The sequence below is a fragment of the Gossypium hirsutum genome, chromosome A04 (genome assembly GCF_007990345.1).
Source record: "Gossypium hirsutum isolate 1008001.06 chromosome A04, Gossypium_hirsutum_v2.1, whole genome shotgun sequence".
NCBI classification, from domain to species: domain Eukaryota; kingdom Viridiplantae; phylum Streptophyta; class Magnoliopsida; order Malvales; family Malvaceae; genus Gossypium; species Gossypium hirsutum.
In genome coordinates this window covers 2,445,640-2,458,011 of record NC_053427.1, presented here as the reverse complement: position 1 = coordinate 2,458,011, position 12,372 = coordinate 2,445,640, and the positions used below count along the sequence as shown (strand labels likewise).

Sequence of the window (12,372 nt, the reverse complement as noted above, 5' to 3'; positions counted from 1 at the left end):
TTAAAATTTCTTGAAGAAACTTTAATACTGACTTATTAACACTCCATAATTATTTATAAAAATATTTATGGCTCGATTTAAAATTCTCGAGGTCTCGATACCTCGTTTTCGATTCTAATTATTTTAATATTTATTTTTAGTACACTATTCACTACTTCAAAAATTTTCTTAACTTCACATTTAAATTATACTCACTAAATTAATAATATTTCCTACTCATTTGTCGGATTTAGTGATCTCGAATCACTGTTTCGACACCACTGAAAATTAGGCTGTTACAATAACCCACTGTTCACCATATAGGGACCACACAGGCCAGAGACACAAGCGTATGCCCAGGTCGTGTGACTTACTGTCGTCTTTAAATACCACCGGCTAGAGACATGAGTATGTGTTTAGGCCGTGTGACTCACTGTTTACAAATTTAGAACTACACGGGCGTGTGCCAAGCTGTGTGGCGTGCAAATAGAATCTGAACCTTTACTCTGAGGTTGAGAGTGTCGTCTAACACGAACATTGGCCTCCATAATGTCTTTACGATCTGAATTAGATTGTATGAATACTATTTGATACTCTGAGATTGAGATATGAATTATATAAATGTATATGTACTGTGATGATTGTTATTTATGAATTGAATCAGAATTATTGAACACATGTTATTGATATTTGTAATATGCATTTGCATGAGTTAGAAATGATATAAATTCAAGTCGTTACAATTCGCCAATGATTAATATATTTTTTTATATTTTTAAATAAATCAATTTTAGAAAACGAAGGTGACACGTGGAAAAAAAACGATCTACTAGACACATTTTCATTACTTTCACCATGTATCACTTTCTTATTTCAAAGTCAACCTATTTCCCTAAATTTTAAAAAAAAATTATTCCCCTAATTATTTTAAAAAACTGACATATTCCCCTAATTTAACCTGATTCCATGATTTAAAAAACGTTGATAATCAGGTTCGTGTATTATCCTTAAAAAATATGTAAAAGAAAATCATAAAGGATAATTTAATCCATTATTAAAAAGGATAGGTGCGTAATGAAGTAGACACTTGCTAGATACACATGCTAATAAAAAGGAAAAAAAAAAAAGAAAAACAATATTCCAAGACAACTACGGACAGACAGCTCTTGCATTTCATTTGTTTGTTTCTTGATTATTTCTTTTTACCTTCTTCTTTAATCAATTTTTGTCATTACAAATTTGCTAAATTGGCTGCTGTTTTGTGATGTTTCTTGCCGAGAAGATTCCCAAATTTCTCTGCTCTGAAACAAAGTTCAATGTTTTCAGACATAAACTCCATTATTGACCAGCACCTAACAAGCAAAGCAACCCAAGCCTTCCTTTTATAATCACATGCCTTAAAAGGTTGAAGTTGGAGCCTTTGTAATTTTATAGTTCTACTACATAAACCCCAAGTCCCCATCTTGGTTTTTGCCTTTTCTTTCCCATTGGTCAAAAAAAAAAAGAAATCTCCTTTTTGCTTTCATTTCTGAATCTGGGTCTTTCCCTTTCTACCTTAATTCCATTAAAGATCCGTTTTTCTTCATTTCCTTTCAGTTTCTGAATCTGGGTCTTTTAAATCACTGAATTCTGATCCATTTTTCTTCATTTTCTGAATTTGGGTCTTTTTCTTCAATCCAAATGGGTGGTTGCTTGACAAAAACCAAAGGGTCAAACCCACAACACAACAATGGCTACAAATCAGGAGCCACAACAACAACAGCTGCTGAACAACCCCAAGTTACCCACATCCCTGAAAAACCAGGCACTCAAGCACCATGGAAGCCAGTGGTTCCAACCCCAAGTGCCAAGACTGCCCCAAAAAGTGACACCATCCTTGGCAAACCATATGAAGACATAAGGATGCACTACACAATTGGTAAAGAACTAGGAAAAGGTCAGTTTGGCGTAACTTATCTTTGCATTGAGAATTCAACTGGGAAACAATATGCTTGCAAGACTATATCAAAGAGGAAGTTAATCACAAAGAATGATAAAGAAGATATGAGAAGGGAGATACAACTTATGCAGCATTTGAGTGGACAACCTAATATTGTGGAGTTTAAAGGTGCATATGAAGATAAGTTATCAGTTCACCTTGTAATGGAATTATGTGCTGGTGGTGAGTTGTTTGATAGGATTATTGCCAAAGGACATTATAGTGAAAGAGCAGCCGCTTCCATGTGCAGGGCAATTGTGAATGTTGTCCATGCTTGTCATTTCATGGGAGTGATGCATAGGGACCTTAAACCTGAGAATTTCTTGTTGTCTAGCAAGGATGAGAATGCCCTTTTGAAGGCTACTGATTTCGGGTTATCGGTGTTCATCGAAGAGGGTAACTTCTAATTTGCATTGCTTTAGTTTTTTCCGCTTGTGGATCTTTATGATCTATATGTAAATAGTGTTGTGAATATCATTTAAGAATAGCTTATGAGGTTTGTTTTGGCTGAATTTATACTTAGAAGTTGTATATATCAGCACACATTGACTGAAACTGTAGTATTTTCCACCATCTTCACCATTATGTCTCTCCATGCTATATATAACAGTGAATAAGTTTCAACTATGCATAGTGGAAGGCCACAATGCGTACATATCCATTCACATAACATATCATTTATGTCCACAATGTGACATTACGGTTTCACCGCAACTGTAATTTAAAACCCCGTATCAGTTTCAGAGTTCTTTACTGATTGTTCATGGTACTTTTGGCAGGAAAGGTGTATAGGGACATAGTTGGGAGTGCATACTATGTTGCTCCTGAAGTACTAAAGCGTAAATACGGGAAGGAAATTGATATATGGAGTGCTGGAGTTATATTGTATATCTTACTCAGTGGTGTGCCTCCATTTTGGGCAGGTAAAAAAAATTCAAAGCTTCGTCAAGGACAATAATAGTATCATTAAAATTGCCAAAAATTATATTAAATTCCCTTAAAAACTGTTATTTCTTTGTAATGCATGGCCTTTGTTCTTGATAGAAACGGAGAAGGGGATATTTGATGCTATTTTAGAAGGAGAAATTGACTTTGAAAGTCAGCCATGGCCATCTATTTCAGACAGTGCTAAGGACCTTGTCCGAAAGATGTTAACGCCGGATCCAAAAAAGCGCATTACTTCAACTCAAGCCCTAGGTACTTGTTTTTAGTATTTTTAGGCTTTGTTGTTCGGATTTAGGTGTTATGTTGGACACAAGTATGTGAAGGGCACGGGGTTGTTCATTGCTTTTTCCAAGTTCTTTTATGTATATGAAAGATCATCAGGTAGTCATATCTTTATACCCATGTCCAGTCATTCATCGAACACAAGTATCATATACAGATACTTCTAGAGAAATGAAGAATCTAAGATTGAAATTATGCGGTTTATGCAGAACATCCATGGATAAGAGAAGATGGAAATGCATCAGACAAGCCACTAGACAATGCAGTCCTTTCTAGAATGAAGCAATTCAGAAGAATGAACAAACTAAAGCAACTTGCCTTAAAGGTAACTTATTTTATTGATCGGTGTTGTTTGATTAAAGTCTCGATTTTGAGTCTTGTAAATGAAGAAAATAGGCTTTAGCCTAAAGCACTTTACTTGAACGGTCTTTTCATTTTAATTAAAGTACTCATATCCCAACATATTCAAACATGAGTATGAAATATAATCTCCAAATAAATGGAAAAAAGAACTTTTAAAAAAAATTAAGCATATCCATGTTGAACATTTACCCATATCTGAAACTCAACTCCGAGTCCGGATCTTTATAGGTCATTGCAGAAAATCTTTCCACTGAAGAAATCCAAGGATTGAAGCAAATGTTTGCAAACATAGACACTGATAACAGTGGCACAATCACTTATGATGAACTTAAGAATGGATTGGCTCGACTAGGATCAAAGCTGACAGAAGCTGAGGTCAAGCAGCTGATGGAAGCTGTAAGATATGATTTTGTATTGTTTGATCCTTATTGATTTAATACCATGAATACTAACCTTGGGTTTGATTTGTTACAGGCCGATGTAGATGGAAATGGCTCTATTGATTACATAGAATTTATCACTGCTACAATGCATAGACATAGGCTCGAAAGAGATGAACATCTGTACAAAGCTTTTCAACATTTTGACAAGGACAACAGTGGGTGAGTTTTATTTTATTTTATTTTATTTTTATTTTTAATTTCCATTTGTTTTCCTCCAACTGCAATTCTCCGATGTTACTCGGACTTGGAAGGGGTGTTGTATATGAGTGTGTGTTCATCATAGGCATAGGCATGCTCCATTTTTCTCCAAAATTTTCATGTTTTTGGAGGCTTCTTGGATGATTATATCTCTCTGCTATACAGATAAGTGTATCGTATTTATTACGATTGCAGTCCACATGCAGCTCCGAACTCATCATATTTAGAGCAAATCATATCGACCATTATTTCATTCCATTCTTTCTTCCGCCAGAATCAACTTGTTTGAAACATTTTTTTTTCCTTTTCAGACATATCACAAGAGATGAGCTTGAAGCTGCCATGAAAGAATACGGAATGGGCGATGACGACACAATCAAAGAAATTATATCCGAAGTTGACACCGACAATGTAAGAGCACCCCTATTTTTCAACCTTTTGAAGCACTTTGTTCTTTGCAATATGATGGCAATATGGCATATTGATTATTATTTATGCATTTGTTTTTACAGGATGGTAAAATCAACTATGAGGAGTTCAGGGCCATGATGAGAAGTGGAACCCAACAAGGGCAACTGTTTTAAGAATTTATGTATATGACTTGATTTGCAGAAATCAACTACAAAATTTCCCAAATTTCGTGCATAAATGGCTTTAACAGAGATGTTCCAGGTTTTCTTTACATTGTTATGCTTGAGTTTTCATTTTGCAGATTCTTGTGCTTATGAATTCGATGAATCAGCTATCAACTAAACTTAATTTAAGTATTTTAATGCTTGATTTAAATAGCTAATTGATTGGTTTGTTCTTTTAAATAGTATTGAAAAATCTCAATTCAAACTCGAGTTCGAATAGCTTTTAAGGCAAATCGAAAGAGCGATCATATAGCACACAAAGAATCCTTTTCACCAACGTTAGTTTATGGAACACAACAAGCAATTGACTGGGGGATTTGTTCAAAATCGTTCTAGATCCAATCATAGAAACAAAAAGGATGATACAAACCATTCGACTAGTAAAATCGAATGGGATCCAAAAATTATGAGCTCACATGATCTGGTAAGCGCTTGAGGTCCATCTCGACTTGGTGAATGGTCCATTGCATATTTTCTAGTTTCTGTAATGTAAACCGGCGGCGTTAATGTTTTGTTCAAAAGGAAACTTGAGTGAAAGACCAGTTAATTTTGAAGCTGATGTTACCTTAACAACATCATGGTACTGCCTTGCAATTGTATCGAAGTGAGGATCGACACCTTGATACTCACGTAGGCGCGTTACCTGTTTAAAAGGGATGTAACACGAATTGATATCGAGAAAGACAAGAAAGAAGAAAAACCCGAATGAGAAACAACCCTGAGTTACGAAAATATGCATAATTTTGAATGAAAAACCAAGTATATTCTAATCAAACATTAGGCTACCAAACCAGGTAAAGAAGATTTTACATACAGCTTTATTATACGCAGCAGAAGCTTCTTCGGTAGCCTCGACAAGATATTTCCTGCCAACAATGCCGGACAAGGTTATGGCTAAATATTGAACCATAATTTGTATTGATAATTATGTATATCACTCTTAAAAGTACCGTATTTTGTGTAGCGCTGGTATGGACTCTTGTGTATAAGTTTCAAGCAAGAGAACATGCTCCAACACCCTGAGACAATAGAAGCCAGATTTGGATCAAAACAAAGTGTCTCTTATGCTACTCCAGTTTTGCTTTAAAACAAACAAATAAAAGAGATGCTTAAAAACATGATAACAATGGGAGCAATCCACAATATAGCAAGAAATATAGGGCCACAAACCTTAATTTTGCACTCATGGTCTCGCACCTTTTGCAGAGCCACGTCTTCTGTAATTCATCCTGCAAAGTAAAAGATGAGTTTAAAGATCAGTCCATGGAAGAACATATGAAACCCTCAACAGAAGCTGGAAAATAACTCCCGGAGCATAAAAGCTTACATATTGATGTTGATGTTGCAACTTCAAATCTTTGACGAGCTTAATGAGCACTCCAAGTATTTGCTCTAGGACCTGTTAAAAGAGATTATTTTACATCACGTGTCGTGTAAAATATAGAGCAAACCTGTTCTCAAAACACTTTGTGATCCATGAAAAACTCCTGTTAAGAGAACTCAATCTCATATGGATTTCTATTAACCTACATTATAATATTCTGCAAATTTCCTATCAGCGGAATAGAGATCCTCCCGCAAAGCTGCTTCTTCCCTCTCAATCTCCTCAATTATCAACTTAACCCTGGTAAAAGAAATATCACAAACAGTTAATCAGCATCAAACATATAAGCCAACCCAAAGTAACTAATACCTTTCTGGAAGCCGAGAGCTTGAACTTTGACTTCCAGAAGATGAGTCTGCAGCACAAAAAGCATAGTACCATAAGGGACCACAATTCCAAGTCATATATTTGCTCTTACTTTCTAATTTCGTCATATGTAATCTAGGCCTTTTGCAATAAAATGATGGGCAACAAGATCTATGGATTGATATCAGAAACCAGTGAGGAATTTTGGGACAGATCATTATGAAGGATGCATTGTTTCCGACAACATGTTAAAACAATGGGGATATATAAACTATTAGGCATGTTGAGAAGTGAAAAAGGATAAAGATATATGAACGTACCAATATCATCAACAAAGGCATCAGCTAACTTGTCACACTTAGATTTCAACCGAGCATCAATCTCCCTTGAAAGAGTTAACTGATAGTCAGCCATATCCTAAATTTGCAAATTAACAAAAATTATAGAAATGTGTCATGATCTTGCAAGAGAGTTTATGACAACTAAAACAAGGGCCTCTTTTGTAATTAATGATCTTAAAACTTCCATCTGCAATCATGAAACAAAGTTTTCATACCATTGACAATGGTACTCGTTGAAGCTGAGTTTGCCACAAATAAGCAGGTGTTATTCCAAGAAAACGATTAGGCACACCACCAACACCAGGTTCTCCTGAATCACCAGTATTATTTGCAGCTGCACCACTGGTTGCAGCACTATTTGCATAATTCAACGAGTTTGAACTCGAGCTGATAGTGAGACTGGTACTAGTACTATCAAGCGAACTCCGTGACATAATACTCCATTTCTCAATTTCTTCCTCATGAATTTCCCCATCTTTAGATATTAGTGGAAGTCTCAATCTTTGAGCCGCTTCTGCAACAACTAATCGATGCTCTAGAGTCTCATAAACCTAAATTTCATAAACACACAGTAAAATCCTTATCAGATTCCCAACTATAAAGACTGTTTACTTATCACTTTTGCTGCTTTTTTTTCATAAAACGCTTTTTCTTTACTTTCGTCTTAAAAATTGTATAAAGAAGTTGAAAACTCTGTTATTCCTTACTCAAGTGTGAGGGTTGGAAACAGGTATTAACTGCACTTTCCTTATAAAATTAAAAATTAAAATTGAAAATCATATCTTTTTAACCATTTTAGGTTTGTAATATCTAACCTTTCAAGAAAATATTAATTGCACTTTCCTTTTTATTCCAAAAGAAATTCATATATCTAATGTCCAATAAGTTTCTCCTTTAACCGCAAACATTCAAAATGAAAATTTAGAAAATAAAAATTAATGAAATTAATTTGAAACCTTAGGAGAATTCTTCAATCCAAGCTGCGGATAAAAACCTTGAATATCTCGAATCCCTCCAAGATTCGCCACGGAAACTGCTTGCTGATACTCTTCCACCATAGCTATTGCTTCACAGTAAATTGCCTGCAAAAATTGACACCAATTTTACATTTTATTTTGTTATGAAATTCATAACAAAAAAAAATCCAGTAAACGAAAATTAAATTAGAATATCACCATTGCTTCTAAGTAGCGTAATCTTTCTCTCGACATTTCCTCTCTCGCCTGAAAATCGAAATCCATCACATTACTTGAAAAAAGAAGAAGAGGAAATTACAAAAGAAAAAAAATCAAATTTTAATAGAGAATACGAGCTGGAGATCGTAGTAAGCGGATTTGGAGATAAGAGATCCATCGGGAGATAAGCAATGGCGCTCTAGCTGATCGATTACTTGGATGACGTCAGCCGGCAAATTTTGCCCTCCTTTCACCATGAATTCAGTCTTGTTTTGGCTTCGAAACGATGTTAATGAGTTTTGTTTGTTTACTGGGAAAATGAAAAGGAAACTAAACGAGAAAAAGGCCGGCCTTTGGATTTTTGAAAACTTGAATTGAAATGGAAGCAAAGGTTATCGAAGGAGTGAAAATACAAAATCAACCCTCTATTTTTTTTATCGGAGAAAAATATAAAACATTTATTTATGGTTAAAATCTGCTTTTACTCCTTATACTTTGATAAAATTTTATATTTAGTCCCTATACTTTACAAATTTAAAAACTTAGCCCCTCTTACATTTATTATTTAAAAATAACAGCTCAATCATTAAAATCGTATGTATTTACTGAATTCAAATTGACATCTTGACTAGGTTGCCCTCATCTAATGTAACATATATTTAACGGAAAATAAACATGTCAAGTTGACAAGTTTTAATATAAACTATCAATAACAATAATGATCGAACTAAAATTTTTAAAATTAAAAACGTAAGAGAATTGATTTTTTTAACTTTTTAAGTATATGGACTAAATCTCGAATTTTATAAAAATATAGGGACTAACAACATATTTTAACCTTTATTTATGTTTAAGTTAATTATTGTTGATTTTCTTTTTACCTCAAATAAATTATTATATCTCAAAATTTATTTAAGTTTTTTTTTAAAAATGTGTTAAGGAAAAATAAGATGATAACTGCTATATAAATTTACCATTTTATTTTTATATATGTATAATTATTAAAAGATGTTTGTCTTTAAAAATATTAGAAATAATTAATAAAAATCACTTTGAAGTGAGGTGAGGGAAGATGATGGATTATTCAACATTTATGAAAGTTGTAGTACTTTTTAAAAGGCAAAATGACTTATTTGGCAAAGTCAGATATTAATCTTGGAGGGCAAGTTAAAATTAGAACTGCTATGTAACAGTTAATTTAAATATATAAACAATCAATTCAAAAGAAGTAATATTCTAACAATTAAGACGAAATAGTTATCATTTGACTCGGTTAACCATTTTTTATTCCGTTTTCACATAAATTCTCACTACTTCACAAGCTATCATTTAACATAATTTTAAACAAAGTAATCAACGTTTACTTCCTCCCCTTCACTTTGGCCGAAACTTGCTATAACATTATCTAACTATTTTTGTTTCATTTTTATACTTTTAACAAGTTAGAAACAGTCTCTTAATCATTTTCCATCAAAAAACATACACATTTCACTTAATTTTATAAGCTTTCAAGTTCCATCAATATCCTTTAATGACAACTTTTAATATACTTGATAAAACAAAAAACTATTGGTACATATATATAAAATAAATTTCGAATATTCAAAATCTATGAAAAGTTTGAAGAAAAACATACCTTGTACTTCAAATTTGGAGAAAAAATTGATAAAAGAATTTTTTTTTCTTCTTTTCTTGCTAAATACCAATATGAAGGAGAAAGATGATAAAATAAAAGTCTCTTCATCTTTTCTTTTCTTTTTATATATATTATTATATTACTTATAAAATATTATTATGTTATTATTATATTACTTATAAAATATTATTATGTTAAGTACCCTATTAGTAAACATTAATTTATTATTATTTAACAAAAATATCATTCAAAAGTCATCATAATAATTTAGCATTTCAAGAAGATTTTCTCTTGGTTTTTATCAAGAATAATTTTTTAATATTATTTTTAATCCTATAAGAATATTAGATGGGCCTACTTATATTTTTAGGAGGGCTATAATATATATACAAAGGGGAAAATTACAAAAATCTTAACCTTGAGGGGCTACTAGGAGGGTCATAATGTAAATTTACAAAGGACTAAGTTGAAAAAAATTAAACTCTGGGAGGGCCATGGCCCCCCTGGGCCTTAACGTGGCTTCGCCACTGTCTCCAACTTTCCAAAAAAAAGTAATTTTAGTCATTCATTTAATTTTTTTTACTTTTTTTAACCTTTAAATTTGTTTGTCAAATCACCCTAAAATGAATGGAAAAATCAATATCTGTTAACTTTGTTGACAGGACATGCATGTGAAAAGCCATAAAAATATTAAATCAATAATTAATTAATTTTTAAAATTCAAAAAATATATAATAAATTAAATAAAAAAATAAAAAATTATTAAACTTATTAATAGACATACATATGGATTGTCACATCAGTAAAATTAACAAACGTTAATTTTTTCATTCATTTTGGAATGATTTGACAAACAATAAAAATTTAAATATTAAAAAAATAATTAAATAAAAAATTAAAATAATTTTTTTATAAAATTAAAAGATGAAACAAATTATTATACCATTTCTTTTGTAAAACATCTATCAAACCCCTCTCAATTGCCATCCTTAGTGTTAGCAACCCCAATATGGTAGGTATTGGTGATATAAATATACAATTAATTCTACCAAGTGCCTAAAGCATAGAAAACCCACAATAATAACTTTATTCAAAAGATTAGAAACAAAAATAAGAAAATAAATGAAAAAGACAAACCAACCACCAAGAGATAAAATATCCACCAACATCCAGGCCCCCTCTCTCTCTTTAATCATTATAAATTGGGGAAAATGAGTGAATGGAATGGGTTATATGCGTTTATAATTTTAGGCTCAAAGGTTTATTTGAAATTAGGAAAAATTTAAATAAAAATATGAGATTTAAAAATTGAGTTTTAATAAAAAAATTAGATTTGTTTAAAATATGAGTCAAGCTCAAATTTAAATATTCAAGGCTCAAACTTAGTTCAATCCGGCTCACTTTTAAGTTTATAATACTTTATATTATATTATGTAAATTATAACACATAAAAAATATATTAAATATATAATACTACTCTAATGTAAAAAAATGTTAAGATGTATATGTAAAAAAATTAATAAATAAAATTATATAAAATTATAAATATTAAATTAAAATAATATAAATATTTTTAAAAAATTAAAAATTAATATGAACAGACTCAAAATGGGCTTGAGTTAGTATTTTGTAATATGGACAAACTTGAAAAAAATTTTAGGTCAATACTTTTTGATTTATAACTTTACCTAAAAGTTTAGAGAAATTACGAAATTATCCTATTTGTAATTTTTGTGAAAAGAATTTTGATTCGAAGCGAGCCCACAGTCGGCAGACGTGAGCTTAAGGACAGTGGAGAAGACTACTTGGTCAAAGCGTTCATCCTAAATGAATTGAAAATGTACAATTTTGATTAATTGTTTATTACTTTAGATATCACAACCAAGATCTTGTTTTGAAAAAAATTTAAAACTCTAGTTTTTTCCCTAAATTTATTTTACCCTGTGTTTTCTAAACTCGTTTTTTTCAACAACGTACTCATGAGTCTTCACCAAAAAAAAAATAGTATGTCTTCAATGGGTTAATCAAACATGATTTCTTTTAAGTTTAAGAGTTTTGCCAAAATGAAGTAATATTGTTTTCATGTATAGTGTAACCTCCATAATCTAGCTGTAACATCCAAACCAAGTTTGGGGTATTACAAATCACTTAGTCCTCAAACTATCTTGGATTTAATCCTTGGAATACTCGAGTGTTCCATTATAACACTAAAAATATTACAACTCGACTTGTCACACTTGCAGTACAACGCTAGATTATTGATTGTTTTGTGTTGATTATTAGCCCCAACTTGCGCTGTCAAGTTGTTGGCGCCGTTGTCAGGGAGTTTGTGTGTGATTGAGTGATTTGCTTGATTAATGCATGTTTACTAGGGAGATAATTAGCAAAACATAATTCTATAGATATGACACTTGTTTTTATTGCAATTGCTCGTTTATTTTCTTCGTTAAGTGTTCTTGAAATTGGAAACTTGTAGAATAATCTTGACATCACACTTTCACAACGGAGAGCTATTTTTGCACTGATCTTTCTTCTTATTTATTCTGGCTTCACGGTGTTATTGAATCTCATACGTCCTTTCTGCCGATCTTGAAATACAAATTCATCATCATCTTCTACCATTGCTTTGTCGAAAAGAATGTACGCCAAAATCATTAAGTTATTCATCTTCAAAACGATTTTTGATTTTTCTTCTACTAAACACAAA

General features: G+C 31.9%; 2 protein-coding genes across 3 annotated transcripts; one reads left to right on the top strand and one right to left on the bottom strand.

Annotated features, from left to right (window-relative positions):
* Positions 1-1,093: 1,093 nt before the first annotated feature.
* Positions 1,094-4,981, top strand: LOC107903322 (calcium-dependent protein kinase 9). Its single transcript, XM_016829338.2, has 8 exons — positions 1,094-2,353; positions 2,737-2,880; positions 3,002-3,154; positions 3,394-3,509; positions 3,776-3,943; positions 4,022-4,149; positions 4,500-4,599; positions 4,701-4,981. Exons 1-8 carry the CDS (start codon positions 1,660-1,662, stop codon positions 4,770-4,772), a joined length of 1,575 nt encoding a protein of 524 aa, XP_016684827.1. The 5' UTR covers positions 1,094-1,659; the 3' UTR covers positions 4,773-4,981.
* Positions 4,982-5,073: 92 nt separating this feature from the next.
* Positions 5,074-8,455, bottom strand: LOC121227855 (AUGMIN subunit 4). Of its 2 annotated transcripts, none has more exons than XM_041110734.1 (13): positions 8,164-8,455; positions 8,030-8,077; positions 7,811-7,936; positions 7,070-7,405; positions 6,834-6,930; positions 6,517-6,562; positions 6,354-6,447; positions 6,151-6,222; positions 5,994-6,052; positions 5,774-5,842; positions 5,638-5,689; positions 5,389-5,466; positions 5,074-5,305 (listed from the first exon to the last, which is right to left on the bottom strand). In XM_041110734.1, the coding sequence occupies exons 1-13, from the start codon at positions 8,284-8,286 to the stop codon at positions 5,228-5,230; spliced, it is 1,278 nt and encodes a 425-aa protein (XP_040966668.1). In that variant the 5' UTR covers positions 8,287-8,455; the 3' UTR covers positions 5,074-5,227. The 2 variants fall into 2 exon arrangements, with proteins under 2 accessions (XP_040966668.1, XP_040966669.1); XM_041110735.1 differs by having other exon boundaries at positions 8,168-8,325.
* Between the last annotated feature and the right edge of the window lie 3,917 nt (positions 8,456-12,372).